Source organism: Malurus melanocephalus, unplaced genomic scaffold (assembly GCF_030028575.1).
Source record: "Malurus melanocephalus ecotype Western Australia unplaced genomic scaffold, MMel_1.1 scaffold_668, whole genome shotgun sequence".
Classification (NCBI taxonomy): domain Eukaryota; kingdom Metazoa; phylum Chordata; class Aves; order Passeriformes; family Maluridae; genus Malurus; species Malurus melanocephalus.
Window position 1 is genome coordinate 97,663 of NW_026623900.1, and position 19,376 is coordinate 117,038.

The window sequence follows — 19,376 nt, forward strand, 5'->3', positions numbered from 1 at the left end:
TAGGTTTTTGAAAAGAGAAAAGCAACAAGCCTCCCATCTGCCATCACCCACATATTTAATTTCTGGAAACAAATACTCAAATACTTGGGGAATGAACCCAATAAGCATATAAAAATGATTTTGGATAAATGTATTCTCCTCTTTTTCCTTTGTCCCTGCCTTGTCATTGGTCAAATGTAAAAATATTAGCTCTAAGTGCTGTCTCTCGCCGTGTTGATTTCGATCATATCCTCACTGCTTTTGTCAGTCCATTCATGTATCAGTTTGGTATCACATTGCTTCCACAACCTCCTGTAAGATGAGTCCTCTAGTCTACGATTTGGAATTTACTTGATTGTAGAACAAATTACATAAACAAGCTCATGGCAACAGGTGGGCTCCTGCTTTTTCAGCTACAAATATTTGAAAGCAAAATGGCATTAAAACAGTTGTCTGRAGCTGAGGAAATTACTTGTCTTGGAAACACATTAAGTTTTGAAGAAACACTGAACAGAGACAGACACGGACCAGAGCCAGAGGTAGGGAGTGTCTGCTCATTCTTGAGATCAGTCTTTTGTGTCAAGTTATATTTGTCTTGGGCTTTTCGGGCAAAAGAACTTTGTCTACTGAGAGATTCACCTGATGTCACACTTGCAAGCCAGGGTGTCGCACATGTAGTTTGAGATACTGGAAGGAATCAGGCACCTCCAGGGCTTCATTCATCTCAGTGAGATGATCTCACTCTTCACTGGGCTCCCTGGAAAAGGTAAAATTAGAGTTGATCCCACCTTTAGGGGATGGAGTATGCAGCAGTGCTTGATCCTGCATGTTCCTTTCAGTGTGTGGAATACTCTCCACATGTGTTCTACCTGCACAGTATCTCAGTGGGAGAGCTTGAATACCTTTCCAAAGGCWTCACACACTGAAGGATCTGTGTCTTGCCTGAAGCAGCTCTTCAGCACGTCCTAAAACAAATTCACATGTAATTCTCTTCTCCTCTTGCACTGCGCAGCCAAAGCATACACAAAATGTATCCAAGAGAGGCAGGAGACTGCGGGCAGATGGAGATGGTCTGGGAAGGACCACACACATTGTCTGGAAATGCTCCTGCTCCCAACTGCTCCTGGCTGTCACAGGGAGGAGTGAGATGCAGTGATCTGTGCCTGGCAGGACTGATGAAGCCACTGTTTTTTCTGTGAGCATCTGTGCAGCAGGTATTGCTTGGGAAGGTGTCCCTYGTGCTGCTGGAAGAGCCTCCTTCCCAGCTCTGAGCACACTTGCATTGCATAAGTGACTTGCAATCTGTGGGGCACAGTAAACAGGAACAGCAGGACCCTGAGGCTTGACCACGGGAGAAAATGAGCAGCAAGGTAGAAGGGGAACAAAACTGAAAAGAAATCCCTGCTACACAGAAGATTTGGTTTTCCTATCACTAGGTCAAAGTGTAAGTAAAAAAGACCCTGCACCCCTTCCTTGTTTGGCKTCCCTTGTTCAGCTGCCATCACCAGCTCGACCACCAGATGTCTGCACCCAGCTGAAAACTGAAATGTAGCACTGAGATGAGCAGCTGGAAAAAGAAATCTGGAGAGACCAAAGTGACAGGGAGTGGAAGTGCAAATGAATTTGTAAGGGTTTATTTCCACCCCTGTAAATAAACCTCAGACCCTCCTGGTGAGCTTTCCTTTCACAGTCCCGGACTATATCCCACCACCAGTGATGCTGAATTGGGATGGATCTCTCTGGAGAGTGGGCAGGAAAAGGGAGAGCTCAGAAGCACTGCTGTGGCTATTTAACCTGACTGCTCAAACTTATGGCTTGACAGAGAGTGAGTGCCACAGGAGAACTTCTTCAGTGTAAAGATGAGACCTGGGTCAAAACCAKAAAAGGTTTGCATGAAAAAGGTAACCACAATAGCAGGATGCTTTGAAATGTGATACCTGAACTTGAGTGTCTTTTCAAGTGTGCTACATCTCAGCTGAATCCTAATACCAGAATGATGCTCAGTGTCTTGTGATGATGAGCAAGGATTAATTCAGGAGTTTGGTGCTTGCTCTCGATGCAATGAAAAAAGCAGAAGAGACAGCAAAGGTGGCAGAATTATCTGTGMCAGGTAAAGCTCTGAGACATTCTCTTCCTTGCAGGGTTTTGCACTGCTCCAGTGTATTCATCCTTCATCAAACAGAGTGARAGTGGTGGAACTGAGGGTTTGGAGCAACTGAAGTGGCAGATGTGCTTTTGTAATGCTTTCCTTTCCAGGTGTTAGAGCATTCTTRGCAGGAGGAAGTTATGGCCGAGTGGAACACTGGTGAGTGAACTGGCACTGAGTGAGGCAGTGTTCAATGGCTTATTTATTATTTGGGGAGAAGATGGCCAATAAATTTCCATTATTTCCTGCAATGAAAAGACTGGTTCCTGCCAGGGAATTAAGAAGCAATGTAATTTCTCTCCTACAGTCCCTCTTTTGGATGCCATAAACTTTGTTGTCATATCTATATAAAGAGTCTGCTCAGGACATCCTGGTCACAKTCACCCTGTCAATCAATTTTAAAGAGATGCACTGCAATGTGGTGAACTTTGCCCAGKGATCATTTTAGCTGGATGAGAAGCTTTTTTTCCCACAAGGCTGAGGAGGAGGATTTTTTTTTGGCAAATGGTGACAGAAAGAAAAGCAGGATATCATTTGTTATCTGCTGCCTTCTGAACAAACACTGCTGTGATCCCGGCCTCAACCCAGGACTGCAGCACCACCTCTCACAGAGGCTTTTGTCCCAAAAATTGTTCTCTCACCCAGAGTGCAAGAGGCCAATTCACACACAGACTTGAGGTATTTATGTGCAGAAGGGTGACTTGTCCACAAAGACAGCATGACACCTACAAAAACTTTTCACTATTTCTAAGTTTTAGCAAACAGAGCATGTTTGCTTTTTTTTTTTTTTTCTTCCTCATTGAGAGGAATGGAGGTTAGATGATTTATGTGCTTTAGGTTTCAGTGTTTTTCTTATTGTTTGATTTTTAATCATGGTGCTAGATGAGCCAAAACCCACAAAAACAACCGCAAACCCACTATAAAAAAACTTTTATCTGAAGTGGAAGGGAAGAAGGGATCAACCCCAAACAAAAYGCTCTTTCTGGAAGTACAGTGGGCAAGTGAGACTGTGTTGTGTTTCAGGCTGAAGTTCATCTTCTAGATTACCGATTCAGCAGGCTACTCACAAAATTAAAAGCAAAATTCTTAAAATAAAGAAGTATTTCCCAAGGCATGAAAGAAGCAGAAGCACTGTTATTTTCTAATCCCTGTTTGATTTCTATCTAAAAAAAAAAAAAGAAACAGAAAACCCAACACCAACAAAGCAATGCTTAACACCATCAATTTTATTCTGCTACAAAACATGAAAGCAGCAAAAAGGTACAATCTAAATCTTCATCTTTTCAAGCCCCTGCTCCTCAATACTTCATAGCAATAAATGTCTCATCTATTTCTCACTGAGACAGCAATATAAATGGAAAGGATTAACAGCAGGCCACCCCTGTTGTGCTTCATAGGTTTACTGTTGCCCCTGCAGTTTGCAGAAAGGACAGTGGGTATTATAGAATATAGGGCTTGTGTAAAATGATTGTACAGCTTTTTCTTTCACAGTAACACCAAAATAAGTTACAAGTTTTTCAGATTTTCAAGATAACTTGTAACAAATGACATTCTAGTCTAGATTGAGCAAATCATCCCTAATGTAACCCGTTTACATTTCTTATGAACTTCACAACAAGAAAAGAGGGTGCTGGCAAAGTGCCTCAGGGAACCCAAGTGAGTTGCTGCATCCCAGAGCAGCTCACTTGCAGAGTGTAAGGAGCTGCTGGGACAAGCTTTCTCATCACATGCTTCAGTGATCACTATAACATTTCTGGTTTGAGGTATTGAATAGTCAGTCAAATGTATGTGACCAGCATTTTTTTTTTTCTTTTGCTTTTGTGGGCGGGTTAGATTTTATGTGAGCTGCTTCATCCCAGACACAGCAAYTGGGGAAACCATGCTGAACACTGAGATCTCTTGAAACCAAAGGAGAATTTATAAGTAGGCAGTCCCAAAAGGAGAAGGTAAGTAGAGAAAATCAGAGAGTCAGTGTCCTAAAGGCTACAGGTTGGTGTTAGCCGAGTCTGCTTGGCACATCCAGGTGTGTGTGCAGCTCTTTGCCTGTTGTAAAAATCTTTCATCCATGGTTTGTCAAGCTGTTTGAGTCTAACAAGCCCTGAAGAGCAATGTTTTGGATCGACACGGAGGTACATGCTAGAGAGAACAGCCCTTGAGAAACCTGTACTCTAYCAGGAGCCAATATTGAACGTAGGCAATGCTCCATTCTGGGGCCAGCCTGGGTGAGGATATATCCCGGGACACGAGCAGGCTCCTGGCACGACTGCGCGGTGCTTAGAGGATCAATTTGAGAGAACAGGGGCTGCGGGATCTCGGCAGATATCTGTGCTGGATCCCGCCGAGACCCATCCCCAGAGCAGCGGGAAGCAAGCAGGACAAGCGCTTGGCACCGCGCCGGGCCCTGCACCCTCTGTGCCGGCTGGGGTGCCCTGAGGGGCCCGGCCCGGCCCGGGATCCGCCTCGCCGCCGAGCCCGGCCCCTCCGGGCTCCCCACGCCCTCAGCGCTGCCCCTCCCCGGGCGGGGGCCAGCCCGGAGCCCCGCAGCTCCCGCACGGCCGGGGGAGGCACCGGGGGAGGCACCGGGGAGGGAAGGAGCGAGGGAGGGACGGGCGCCCACCGCCGCCCCTCGGGCCCCGCCGCATCCCCGGCCGGCCGTGCCGGGCAGCGGCTCCGTGCCCAACCCAGCTCCGTGCCCAACCCAGCTCCGTGCCCAACCCAGCTCCGTGCCCAGCCCTGCTCCGTGCCCAGCCCGGCTCCGCGGGGAGCAGCGCTCCGTCCCTGCCGCCGCCAGCCCGCCCTGGCTCCGGGGCCAGCCGGGGACACAGGTGAGGGCAGCCCGCGGCACCGAGCGGGGCGGGCGGGCCGGGGGAGGCCGGGGAGCCCGGAGGAGCTGCGGCCTCCCGGGGCGATGCGGGGCTCCAGCGAGGCGGGGGCTGGGCGGTGGGGCTGGCCCTGCAGCGCCGACACCCTGCGGTCCTGCGGCGGGCACGGCTTTGGCTGGCGCTGGATCCCGCCCTGAGCACCCCCTGAGCACCCCCTGAGCACCCCCTGAGCATCCCCCGGGCATCCCGCGGCGGGCGCGGACACCTCCGTGTGTTTTGGGGTGTGTTTTGGGGTGTATTTTGGCTCTGCCCGGACCCCGGGCGCGTCTGTCCAGAGCCTGTGAGGTGCCCTGTAGTAAACACAGCGTGATGAATGCCCTGGTTTGCCTTTGGTCTCCTGAGCTCCGGGTAAAGCTGGTCAGAGAAGCAAGGCTTTAAGTTTTCTGCTAGAATTGACTACTGCAATGTTGAATTACCAAAATCACTTGTCAGTCCTGTATCGATTCCTGCCACATGGGTGTTTCCTGCACGAGTGGCCAGTAAAGGGCACCATGTGGAAACAGGGATCTGTCAGATCCCACTGTTTGTTCCATTGTCCACTGGCTATTAATTGTGCATATACGATGGGAAAACAGAAGCTTCATTGACATTGTCACAGTAGTGCAGCTGATAGATAATGAACTTCACCCATCACGCAGTAAACCTGTTTTGTTTCTGGATACAATCCAAATAGTAGGTTTGTCTGTGCCCTGGGGCAGTCATTCTGCCAAATATAAAGATAATTTTGAAGTGTCTGGGATATCCTTTATTTGAAATGTGGTGACTGGCACTGCACGTAGTAGCAGAGACCACTACAATGTTGCATGTGATGCTGTGTTTCCCATAATCTYCTCTCTGTATTGTAACTTTCAGTTTATGTTGATGGTTGTTTGCGTTTTTTTAAGTATGGTTGCGTGCTGAGCTAAGATCTTTGGTTAAGCCATGTGCAGTGACACACAGTTCCCTCTTCAGAGTTACTTGGTTCAGTACCCTGATGTGCAATTTGTTTAAATTCTTCTGTGCAGCACAGATTTGCCTTCATTTCTGACATACTGCCCTGTTTACAGGCTGTCAAAATGCATTCGTGAAACTGACACAAATTAAAAATATTATTCAAAGTCACAATATGCAAGACAGAAGTGAGAAGAAAGACTGTTTTAAGGAAAGCTAGATTTGGGATGTGAAGTACCTTGTCAGCTATTTCAGTTCTGACCCACTGAAGGCTGTAAACCAGAACAGAACTGTTCATCTGTTAAAAGCATGATTATACTAAAAATTAAAAGCAAATTGCTGAAGCTTCCCATTTTATCACATGTCATTTGATCAACATACCTTGTCAGGGACATGTTCTTACCCAGTTCCAATAAAATGGTAAAAGAGATTAATTTCATCCACATCACTTGGGGTTCAGCCTGAAAAGTTGTCCTTTGTCCGTGGACCAACAGCTGCTTTGGGACTGCTGATGGCTGACCACAACAGCAGCACGATTCCTTGCTTCTTCTAAAATGATCCAATGAAATCTGCCAAAGATCGTGTCCAAGGAAGAAGGTGGGTCACTGCAGATCTCCTGCTGGTTGCAACAAGTGCTCGTTTGGAGCATAGGTGTTCTGACAGGAGTCCAGCACCTTTTCCTTTCCTGCTCTCTTCTCGTGAGCAGCCAATGGAAGGGGKTAATTCCCCGTAAAAAGATAATTGTTCCTTGACAGCAGTAGCAGCTGGTACAATAACAAAAATGACCCCGTTTTAAATGAGTGAGCTGATGAAATGATGCCAGCTGCCTGTGTGTTAGCAATATACCAACTAACCACATATCCTTTGTGCCAGGCAGATAAGGACCCACTGGTTAAACTGGTCTGCATACACAACAAGTGTTCCTCAATGGGGGAAGCGACCCACCTTTTATTTTTTGCTTCTAACTATTTTCTTGCTTCAGCAGTCAAGTGCAAGCTTGCTTCCTTCCTGCTGCTTGCTTTGTCTTTGTTAGGCTGACAGGAGCTTACACATCCCTTCAACTCACAAAAAAATAAGTAATAGCCAGGAGATCTTTGGCTTTGTTTCTAACACCCCTCCCTGCCTCTTCTCTTTGCCCTTTATTCTGCTGACTYGCAGGACTGAAGAGGATGAAAGCAATCAGCTGTGTTTACTACAGTTGCATATGGCAATTTCAGCTGCCAGTTAATTACTGAATCCGCTGCTCACAATTCAATGATTTTATTTTATTTTCTCTTCTTGGGGAATGAAATAAAACTGCAGCTTTTTTTTTTCTCCCCTAGGTCTCTGGACAAAATGGGGAATGGATTAGTGAAACCCAAGCACCTGAGGCAGCCAAACAGGCATGTAGCAAACCTCGCTATTGGCTGTGCTGCCAGCCATAAGTTTTTGATGGACCCATGCATAGGCATCAATGTGATCAATGGGCAGGCTGATGTTCTCTGCAGCAAGGTACTYGAACTGGAAAAGGAGCTGAGGAGAAAAGATCAGCAGCTGCAAGAGAGTCAAAGCCATGTTGCTGAGCTTCAGGAACAGCTGGCTATGCAGACTAAGGTCATAGCAGAGCTCACCAAGGAGCTTCAGAACAAGTGTATACAGCTGAACAAGCTGCAGGATGTTGTTAGCACTCAAGGAGAGCACTCTCTTCAGCCTTCTCCATTTCAAGTTTCTGCTGATAGGAGGAGAGGAGCCAAGGAAGGTGTGTCTGCAGAGCCAACAACACGACTCTGTGATCTGAGCAGGCAAACTGTGTTTTCYCTTGAAAAAGCTACAGTCCGAAAGGATTCCAGGTGAGCTCATTTCAGAGGCCTTCTCTGTTTGTGTTACAAGATTATAACTTTTATCACAATTRTATCCTCTCCTCATGACAAATCAGGATTCAAGTATTTATCTTTTTCATTTAGGCTTTGCAGCTGTGATAGATGCTGGTTCAATTTGCGTGTAACTTTAACCAAGAATTATGTGTCCCACAGACTTCAGATKAAGAGAGCCTCTGTATTTCAGATGAGAAATCCTACAGTTTCTTTGGRATTTTTCTTTACTGCCAGCTTCCTTCTGCCCTCCAGCTTCTGAGAGTCACAGTGCAGGAACTGTGAATCCAATAATATTTTCTACACTCTGAAAGATCCAGAGATACCTGTGGTCACAGCTGACTTTSCAATCAGAGGTATCAGAGTGGTATCCTTAAGAACTTCTTTCACCTTGCAGTGTAGACATAACCTGAGACTCTACCTGGACTTCAGCCAGCCACTTAAATGCCTCAGATTTGTTGGGAGCCAAATTTATTTTGCTTTATACTCWTGGCATATCTGAGTTTGTACCATAGTAGACCTGAGAGTTATGAGACTTGTTTACTCATCCATCATGTCCAACACTGCACCTGAGAGGGTGCCTCATGAATCAGAAAGGCTGCCTGAGTCACCATGAAGAGCTGAGAACTTCAGCTAGCAGTGTTTTTCCAGAGTAAGGGAACTGCATTAATATTTTATCTCAAGTACCTGGGTAGCTTAAATCATTGTTTCAGGAGCCTTCTGTTTGTAACCTGTCTTCTCCTTGGCACAGTCCTTGCACTGCAGTCCACCACATGGTTTGCTAGGGTTCTTCCAGAGACAGAATTGTGAAAGCAGTGAGGGGTAAAGCCAGGAGCAGAGCCAGTGGATGAGAAAAGTGCAGCAGCTAGAATCAAAACAGGGTGGCTGCACAGTTGTGAAAGGAGCTATCTCAGAAGRAGGAGAAGCTACAGAGAGCCACCARTCCCTTTTAGAAATATTTGGAAAACAAAGGGTGCAATTTTATGGTATGCGTATACCAGTGGTTTGAGTGCATACCTCTGTTCAGAGCATCTCAACACAAATTATTTTAATGGAAGTTTCAGAAGCATAGCCTCTTATAGTTCTGGAAGCTTTTGTGCACATTTTATGTATCAGGTTATATGCAATTATTGTATTTTGCTGCAATATTTCATGCATGATGTAGGCCAGGGTGAATCAAATTAGCAAGGTTGGTTTTAGCTGAAAACCAAGTTAGAGCTTAAATTCCAATAACCCTGTTGCTTTCAGCAGAAGTTAAGTTATGATCTCTATTTCTAAACACCGTCCTCACCATAGCTACTTGGGTTTATTTTCCTGCCTCATCTCATTGCCTTTACTTATTTTCWGTCATTACATGGCTATTAACAATGTAAGTGCATTTACTTGCTGTAGGTTTTGTTCATTCCTGGATTGTCCTCAGGGAATTTTTCCCACATAACCTAGTTTTGATGACAACCTTGCATTGTTTTATGAATACAAACAAGAGGAGGCCCTAAATGCCTCTGAAATCTGTCAGGGTTTTGACTTTGTCAACATTAGGAGCATGGGGACTTAAAGGCAGAATTTCAAACCTTGTGGGTTTTTGTTTGAAATCAGTGAGAAGAAGCTTATCACAGATGCCCTGAATAAAAACCAGTTCTTGAAGAGACTGGAGCCTCACCAGACCCGAGACATGGTGGAATGTATGTATGAGAGGACATTTCAGCAAGGCAGCTACGTCATCAGACAGGGAGAACCAGSCACACACATCTTTGTGCTCAAAGGTGAGTATTGCTTACTTGTAAAACACACAAGGGCAAGAAACAGGAAAGGGTTTAGAAGCTTCTGCACAAAATGACCGTGATGCTGTTTGTGCTCCTAAATAATTTATCCCTGCAGAGGGCAATGCAAGTTTTACCTGGGACTTTTACAAAGAAAGAAAGAGAGCAAGAAAAAAGTACCTTGGAAATGTGAGTCTTGATTTTCATGACCTTTTTCATTTCTGAAAGYCCAGAGGCCAGCAATTCCTTTCTGTTGTAAGTGTAGCCAGCCCTTTCTTCTCCAGAGGAAGAACAGATATTATCTAAAATGCAGAGAACTGCTCAGCGGGGAAGCCACTCCTGAAATAAACTTTCTTTTCAACATTCACAAGATACCAGTTTCTGTGTATGGGAAATTGTAAGATGAGGTCTGCATTAATTGTTTTCAAAGCTGAGAGGTTGGTCTTTCTTTAAAAAAGGCCTGCTTGTGTTTTTTTCTGGGGAAAAAAAAGGAAAAACCAAGCAACAAAGAAACAAAAAGCTTTAGGATAAAAGACTTGCCTAAAATAATGCCTGATGGAATAAACCTTTGCTAAAAGTCTGTAGTCATAAATTGCAGATCACCTGTAATGGACCTCAAGTTTAACACCCAGAATTTGCTTCTATCAGCAAATAGAAAGATCATCTCACCATTTTAAAAAAAAAAAAAAAAAAGTGTATTTGTGAGTAATTTGTATATTTCATCAATTTTGGATCACTAAGTGTTCCAGAGACTCTCAGTGCATAAGAGCTCATACTGTAAGGAATATGTTCTGTTGAGGCAGGAATACTTAAACAGTAGCAAACTGGTATATGTTGGAAAGCTCACCTTCTGGCTGCATATGGATGGTTTAGTTGGAAAAAATGATGGTAACTGTGTTAGGGAAAACTTAAATGTTCCAGGAGAAAAGAGGAGGCCAGATTTGTGATGGGGTGGTCATATTCTTGCAAGACAAAATGATAACATTTTGAAAACAGATGAAATATGAGAAAGCAGATGTACACTTGAAACTTTTTCTGGTGCATTAGATTTTCTTGAGGAGGAGGTGTGTACCTTGGAGAGAAGAGGGCAGAACTTTCATAACTTCTTTAAGGGAAGATTTTAGGGGGGCATAATYTGTGAAGAAATTCAGGCTTCCTTTGATTTTTGCTAATAAGACACAAGAAAAACTTCTGGAGGGAAGATTTCATGTGCTTTTAATTTTTCTGTCCTCTCCTTTGCATTCTGCACAWATGTACTCACACATGTGTATGAGCGGACAAACCATGAGTAATTTCTCCTGTGATCTTTATTTTAAGCCTTTTTTGTTTATGCCACACTAGAGTATCTGAACCACTGGTGGGTGGCTTGTTGTAGGAAGGGTTTATCCCATCAGGATTTAGCATGGCGCTCCCTTCCAGACCAGATCTGTAGGTCAGCAGTGCATTTTATAAAATAAATCTTTACTGGTTCATGTGTGTGTTTACAAGCACTGTTTGCATCGTTGTTCCCATTTCTGTGTTCCAGGGAGCGGCAAAGTCAGGAATAAATTGATTTGTTTTCCATTCACTCTGTGCAGCTCAGCACAGGTTTAATATCTATTATCCTGATGATTTTTGACAGAGGGCAGTCTGGAAGTCTTTCAGCAGAATAAACTGCTCTCCTCAATACCTGTGTGGACAGCRTTTGGTGAACTGGCCATTTTATACAACTGCACACGGACAGCTTCTGTGAAAGGTACCTGAGCTTATTTGCTGCTCAAAACAAAAACTGCAGACTTTTTTGTGAGATCCCTGTTATACCCAGGTTTCCTTTGAAGTTTTCATTTAATAGATGTTTGCATGTCTTGGTTACCGACAGTAAGACCACATATTCCTTCGCTGAGTTCTTTCTGCTTGGGAACTCAAATCATACAGTGCCACAAATATAATTCCATCTCTGGAATAACACTTGACAAACAATTAGGCACCTCCAAAATCAAGCTAGCCTGATCTGTAGCATACTAACTACTAGGGGAGGAGTATATTTTAATTTTGGATGCTTTAGTAGAGGTGATGGTCTTTGGCTCTTATGTTCTTGTGTCAAATGCATCCCTGAGTATGAAATTACAGTGAAATTAAAAGCATGTTACAACCATGGTGTTTTCAGTAGAGCAGGTAAAGTCTTATTCAAGAGGAAATAAAATATGCAGCAATTTGTTGYTTTTGTACTTCTTTTAGTTCTGTGCCATCATTATGTTGCTGAGTTTTGCCTAGATCCATTCGGATCTGGCAGTTTCAAGACTAGCAGGATGAAGTTGTGAAGTGTTGCTCTGATACAAATATCTCTATTCCTGCATAACGCTGGGTATTCATCCATCAAATAGCCCCTAATTCCCTTTCCAACATTCTCTAAGTGCTCTGTGACAAACAAGTAAGTGATTAAATATAATTAAGTTAATCATTTTTCCACTCTCCACCATCCCATAAATATTACTTGTGTTTGAAGACTAATTTCTGTTCTTGTCTAAATCTGCAAGGACTTTGTGCCACCAGTAAGTTTGAAGAGTTCATGTTGACTTAAACAGGAGCAAATGGAATAAAACAAGAAGTTGTTGCTGTAAAGGCTTTTGGTCTTTCCTCCTGCACCCAGTTAAGGCACTTAATCATGGCTGGCTGTGCAGATGGAAGTTATTACATGTAATCTGTTTTTGTTGCTGCCTGATAAACAGAACAGCATCRTAATCTGATTATTTTTCTTACTAGCATGCTGTTCTAATTGAATATGCTCCCTATTTTTCTTTTTTGCCTGGTGTATAGTATTAGCATTATAAAGTAGTGTTTCTCCATAATAAGATGTCAAGCTGCTTTAGACCTTTATTTACACTAATCGGTTTTGAGGTAGAACCAGAACTGTCCAATTATGGACAAGAGAAGGTATTTGAATACTTGAAATTACTGCAGAAAGCCACCCCTCCCCAGTAGCTTTCCCAGGGTCCTTGTTGTGGAGGAAGAGCAGTGCAATGCCATAACTAAGCATGAATAGCAAATACACATGTGAAACCCTTTCTTGATGCTGGATCTCCTGTCACCCTTCTGGGGCAGTCACTGAAAACTCACAAGTGAAGGATTTCATCCCAACAGCATTTCAGTGGCTGCTGCTTCTCAGCATCTTCACAGGTAGTAGCTGTGTTTGAAATTGGTAATGTGATTTGCCCCTGTTTTTCTGAATTTCTTTTTTTTTTTTAATCTCATCTTTCAGATTGCAGGCATTTTTCCAACTCTTTAACTGCTTCATTTAGTTAAGATGCAAGATACAAGAAATACATTTGCAATAGCCTGGATACTTCCCCTGTTTTCTTCATGCAAAATAAATAGAAAGATTTTATCTAGGAGAAAAATAAAACTGAAGCAACACCATTTTTTCCCATCCAGCATCTAACTTTTAAAAAAAAATATTTTGATAGATGGCAGAGCATATGTATATATTGTGTACAATCACGAATGACCATGCTTCATTTTAAACCTGGCATTTTTCTTCCMTGTAAAAATGATTCTCTGTTGATCAAAAATGGAGGAAATCAATTGCTCTAAATTTTTCTGTATATTTTATCTCACAGAAAACAGTTTTTTTCTTTCTTATGGCAGAAGGAAAACTGCTGAATATGATGTAGCATCTTTTAAAATAAAAGATTCAGTTTAATGGAATCACATTTTGCTTAAAAAAATAAGAAATGCAATGTGTTATGTTGTGTCAATGATTCCACAGGGAGGCTCCTTAGTGGTTTGCATTTTTAATGCTGAATTTTGTGCCTGATTATTACATTATTATTTTGATTCTCTTTTTAAAGGAAATAATTTATGTTTTGATTACATTTGTTGACTAATAAAATGGATAAGTTGGAGGAAAAGCCTGTGAAGTACAGGATTAAAGGAAATTAAACTTATTTCTTGACCTGTTATTTCTATCTTAATGTATATCTAACAAGCATTTGCATGTAATCTGAATTAGAGTTAAATCCAAGCCACAGTATTCAATATCATAGATTTTTGAAAATCAGCCAAGTTTTTGTTTCTTTCAAATCAACTCCTTTGGAGATTGCAGCTTTTGAGTACAATTATTGTCTGTGATTAGAGCAGATCTCCCCAAGTGTTCAGCCCTGTCATTTTCAAGGTTGTTCAGCCTGTGGAATTTTGTGGAAAATGCTCCACAAAGGAATAATTTGGAAATCTATTCCTTTTTGAAGTAGGGGTTGAATTCTTTTGAAAGTCTGATTATAACAGGTTCTGGATATTTTAAAAGCTGGCCTTGGGCCTTGTGAAAAAGGTGATTTGCCTTGTACCATGACCTGATGCTATCATATTATCCATCAAACAATCTGGAAACCTTTCTGATTTTGTTCTTACTTTCTGTTTTCTCAAAGCAATCACTAATGTTAAAACATGGGCACTGGACAGAGAAGTGTTCCAAAATATCATGAGAGTGACAGCACAAACCAGACAAGAGCAATACAGAAACTTCCTCAGAAGGTAAATACCATGAATTTCTATTGCTAACACTGATTTGTGCTACTTACTGAGGGGCACAGCAATACTGTCCCTGTCTYATAAAAAGAGAGGAAAAGGTGCTCTTAATGAAAATGTGGCCTCAAAAGACTAAATATTTGGCTTTTTAAAAATTTTGTTTTAAGATTTGTAAGAGCAATTTTCCATTTTAATTGTTTTTCTCCTGCATCACATTAGAAAACTTCAATAGGTGCTTGAATGTCTTTAAATAGTAGAATAAATGTATAGGAAAGTTACTGGTCTGGAAGTTAAAACAATGTAATTTATCATTAGAATTAAGTAAATCCTCCAACTAATAGTTAGTTTGCTGCTGGACTAGATTAAAGAATATCCCTTATCTTTTAGAGACTTGAATATGAGATCTGCCCATCTCTCAACTTATGAACTATTTCCAACATAAATTACTAGGAAATCTGCAGAGCAGGGTAATTCCCTCCTGCAAGGACACTGACAGTTGGTGMCATGTTTCTCCTTAGGAAGAAGGTGAAGTTAGAGGTTCCAAACCATAATTAGCTGATGTAATATTTTATCTTTTAACAGGGAATGACCATTCTTTTATGTTTTCAAATCATGATGTCAAGCCTGGCCACGCATAGAATGTATTGTGTAATTTCACAGCCCTCTCCAACTTTGATTTCTATAGACACTTCTTTACTGAGCCTGAATAGATGGAAATTTCTGTCATTTCCTAACTTCTACAAATCTGAGTGATCACGGTGGGAGTGTTTTTTTTCCTTCTAACCACCAAGTTCACTGAGTTTTTACTGTGATTGGATTCTCTTTCAATAGTTGCCCAAAGAGTACTGAATTTGTCACCTTTCATTCTCCAGTCTCTGCAATGCGTTTGAAAATATGTTCTTGAATTGATATAATGTTCTGGGTTTGCAGTTGCTGGATTATTTTGAAATCAATCYATATGCCCATCAAAGTCCTTCCCCTCCTGAAATACAAAGTAGATTTACAAACTGACYAATGTTTGCCACATTTCTAAGTTGCGTGAGTTGTATTTAACTCAAAACCAATATGAGAATGGTTGAATCTTCCAAGTTAAGATTTAGTTATATATTGTGTTCACCACCAGTTTTCACAGTTATAAAATGTGCCTGTAAAAACTGTATAGATGAGAAGAGATCATGAAAAATATTTTAATGGAAACTACTTTGGGTTGTGGGACTTTGTTTGTTTGTTTGTTTTGCATTTCTGTTTTCTGGAAGTGTGTCCCTGCTGAAAAACTTACCTGAAGATAAATTAACCAAGATCATGGACTGCTTGGAAGTGGTAAGATGTTTTTAAGCTTTTCTAAATAGTATTCAGTAAACTTTCAAAACAATAAAGAAGAATAAATGAGCAAAGATACAAAACAATCAACCTTTTTAATAAAATATGAGAGTGGTTTTGGAGTGATCAGCATTGAATTCAAGCTTGGCAGAAAATAGCAATATTTAGTGGCATAAAAGTTGTATTTTTGACATCAAAGGAGTAAAGCAAGTAGATAAGAGGATTTATGATCTGTCCTTTATTCAGAACAAAGATTCTCTTCAGGCTCTTTGTGATGTGGCTGTGTAATWCTTTCATGTTCCTTGGACCACATACACTGCAAAATGTAAGGGAAGAAGGCATTAGGTCCCCAGCACATGAATACAGCCAAATATCTCTGTGTCCTAGGGCTGCATTTGCYAGCAGCCTTTGAAGGTAAAGGCTTGATATACAATGACAGCTGGGATTTTTTTCCAAGGGCAGTGGTACATATTTATTCTTTATGCATGGAGGTATGAAGGATATAGGAAGTTAAACATCAATGGAACATTCACTTGTGTTAAGAACTCTGCAGAGTAACCTTTCAGTGATTTATTGGCAATATTTTCTCTCACTTGCCCCCCCAACAGGAGTACTATGACAAGGGTGATTACATTATTCGGGAAGGAGAAGAAGGAAATACCTTCTTTATAATAGCAAAAGGAAAGGTGAGGTATAAAAAACCTGACTTATAAAGTAACATGTACAAACACCTGTATTTCAAAAGCTACCTTGAGGGGTGTGGTCTTCAGTAAAAACTATGTAGGGTGTTTTTGCACATGCTGTTAAGTTCACAGTACTGTGATAAAAGCCTGGAGCAGTGTTTCAGAGGTTCAGGGAGCCTAGTTTTCCATTCACAATTGACCCATGTTATACTGTTTTATTTATAATGTAATTGAATTGTGCCCTGAAGCCTCTTGACACTGTGGCAGAGATATAAAGTCAATTTTTTTTGTAAATGAGATTTGATCCTGCATATTCTCCTACATAGTGCAATATTTGATGGTCAAACCATAAACTTGTGAAAAATGTAAGGAGTAACAGAGTCCCAGGCTTAATGGAGAATGGCCTTTGAGGTGTCTCAGAATCCTTTCATTTTTTAGTCCCAGGGGGGCAAGGCAGCAGCCTTTATCCCTCAGCTGATACCTTGGAGGCTGACACAGGACTCTCAAGGATTAAATCAGGAGAATTTTCCTCAATGAACCTCCGGTAGGGTTTCTAAAACATCTACAATGTSTGTAGATATTCTAGTTTGGTTTTTGCTAACATGGGCGTCAGCAGAATATGCTGCTGTGGAAGCAGGGTTTCATGAGGGGAAATGTTAGTTGATGCTTCTGGAGTGTTGTCTATTTAGCTGAGAAGACAAAAAGCTCATATGACATCTGCCCACTGTGGGATCTGATCAGCTTTCATTAAAATGTGACTTATTCTGCCCTGTTTCAAAAGGTATGASGAGAAAATGCTGAGGGGGTGGCAATAATGAATATATTCCTTCTTAGCAAAAATCAGAGAGGTATCAGGGAATGTTTGGGTTTAATTTTTGAAAGGATAGGGTAACTACATATAGTTGTAACTCCCTCTGCAGCATTATTGAGTTTAAGACATTTCTGAAACACACAGAAAATAAAGAAAACCATGCAATACTTTGAAACTTTATCTTACTAAGTTTTTGTTCCTGTACTTTGCAGGTGATAGTTACCCAGAGTAGAGCAGACCACTCACAGCCTCAGGTGATCAAAAACCTACACAAAGGAGATTACTTTGGAGAAAAGGCTCTCATTAGGTTAGTTCACACTGTCTGATTCATGATGTGTAGGATTTCAATTGCTCCATCACCGTGTGTCAGATTCTACAACTCATGGCTGGTTTGGATGTAATTTTTGCATAGGATTTCAATTGCTCCATCACCATATGTCAGATTCTACAACTCATGGCTGGTTTGGACATAATCTTTCTTTTGATGGTAAAGTGAGCAGATGAAGGCAGTGACTGAATTTGTGTTAATGTTTTGAGGGGTTGCAGAGAGAATTTGAAAATATACACRGGCATCTACCTTTGGTTTTCCCTGTACAAGTCACATTCTGGCCCTCTGCRTTGTGTCATATTGTTTACACTTCAATAAAAACTGTGATGAGATTTCAGAATGGATAAGCTCCATCATGGCTGGAATGAGCTCTTGTTTCCATTGCCCACAGCAGTAAGAAATAGAGAGAACGAGTCACACAATGCATATTTACGTGGATGATTGAGTAGGGAATCRTTTGGGTTTGGGAATCTTTTCTATMCAAGSATCATTTCAGAAATACATAGTAAATCCTGATGCAGTGCTAATTATACCTCACCTGAGTTTATTGGAAGGTTGCTAAAGGATGTCATGTTCCAAACCCCACTGAAACTGGAAAAAGTACAGTACTAGACAATAATAATGACTAATAAAATGCTCTAATTTTGTACTTGGTTCAGCAGCACTAATCCAGGGRCAGGCTGCAGAGGCCTTTGAGGAGTTTCACCCAGAGAATCTGTGACCCTCCCTGAGTGCAGTGTGAGGTATTTTGACGGTTTTGCTGTGTTTCTGAATTCTCCTAATGTGTTTCAATTCTCAGTGAYGATGTCAGATCAGCAAACGTTATTGCAGATGAATACAACGTGGAGTGTCTCGTCATAGACAGAGAGTAAGTCAGTAAAGATTTGCATCCTCTTTCTRTAGGTAAACGTGACTTTCAGTGGGTAAATGTGACTTCACTGTAGGCAAAACCACAATGTTTCTTTAAATGAATCCTGAACAAGAGGTTGTGCTTTAGGGATACTAATGAAGAGAGGCTGACAGTAGGTGCCAGAGGGCAGAAGCTTAAGAGTAATTCAGAGTTACTCTTTTCTTTCCCTCCTTGTAGAGGTGATGTTTATCCTACTCTCATGGGTCAGAGATTCCTGTGGCCCGTTCTTGTCAGTTTATGTTGTTTAACTGGTGTTTTTTAGGACATTTAATCAAACAGTTGGAACTTATGAGGAGCTGCAAACTTACCTGGAAGGTTATGTGGCTAATCTGGCCCAGGCTGATGAAAAGCGACAAGCAAAGTAAGTCTGATCATTTGTTTGTCACATCTGTATTAGGTAATCATAAAAGAGAGTGATAGATATGTAAATAAAGTCATGGATAGTAGCTGAAAGAGATGGACCACTAGGAATGACAGCAGTCACTATACTAAAACAGTCTGGACATGATTATGGGGTCAAAAAAACTTTTTCTGATACAAAAATTACATAGAATCTGAGTGTATTGACTTCCAAACAAGAATTCAATCTATTCCTGGGAAACTGAGCACAGAAAAAAATGTGATCTTGTGCTCAAATAGATTTTTTATTTTGATGGTAAATTCTTTGACTGGTAAAACCCCTAAAGGCCAACTTTAACTCCAGATTGAGTTAGTGAAACCGTGTTTCTGTGCAAAAGACTAAGTGTCATTCCAAAAAGAAAGAAGCAGACATAAAAGAAACAGTTTATTTGTAATGTTTCAGTGTAGCACTGATGCTACTGATGTCTGCTTTTAGCTGTGGGCCACACTTTTATGTGCCTCTGATTTCAGTCTGAGTGCTGCTGGAAGACTGGCAGACTATGTTTTTCCTCTATTTAGAAATACAGCTGCATTCTTATTTCTGATCATTCTGCTGGAACTGGTACACAGTCCTTCAAGCATTGCTTCTCCAACCTGGAGTACCCAAACTTTTGCAGCTGAATGCATTGATAGGGATTTCACCAGGGATCAGCTCTTGCTAAAAATACTCTTGATTCTACTCAGTGAACTTCAGTAGCATTTTTCTTCTAATTTACTTCCATATGATATCCACAAAGTGCTTCTGCAGAAAATAAAATTAAGATTCTGTTAGGAAATGAGAAGCCTTTCCTTTCCTTTCCTTTCCTTTCCTTTCCTTTCCTTTCCTTTCCTTTCCTTTCCTTTCCTTTCCTTTCCTTTCCTTTCCTTTCCTTTCCTTT

General features: G+C 41.5%; 1 protein-coding gene across 1 annotated transcript in view; it reads left to right on the top strand.

Annotated features, from left to right (window-relative positions):
• The first annotated feature begins 4,845 nt into the window (after positions 1-4,845).
• The window catches only part of PRKG2 (protein kinase cGMP-dependent 2), a 21,539-nt gene continuing 7,008 nt past the window's right edge, over positions 4,846-19,376 (top strand). The window contains exons 1-10 of the mRNA XM_057383883.1: positions 4,846-4,950; positions 7,260-7,766; positions 9,384-9,550; positions 11,169-11,282; positions 13,948-14,053; positions 15,304-15,367; positions 15,976-16,053; positions 17,074-17,168; positions 17,989-18,057; positions 18,362-18,460. Coding sequence (XP_057239866.1) covers positions 7,273-7,766; positions 9,384-9,550; positions 11,169-11,282; positions 13,948-14,053; positions 15,304-15,367; positions 15,976-16,053; positions 17,074-17,168; positions 17,989-18,057; positions 18,362-18,460 — 1,286 coding nt within the window. The 5' untranslated portion in view covers positions 4,846-4,950; positions 7,260-7,272. The remainder of the gene's footprint in view (positions 4,951-7,259; positions 7,767-9,383; positions 9,551-11,168; positions 11,283-13,947; positions 14,054-15,303; positions 15,368-15,975; positions 16,054-17,073; positions 17,169-17,988; positions 18,058-18,361; positions 18,461-19,376) is intronic.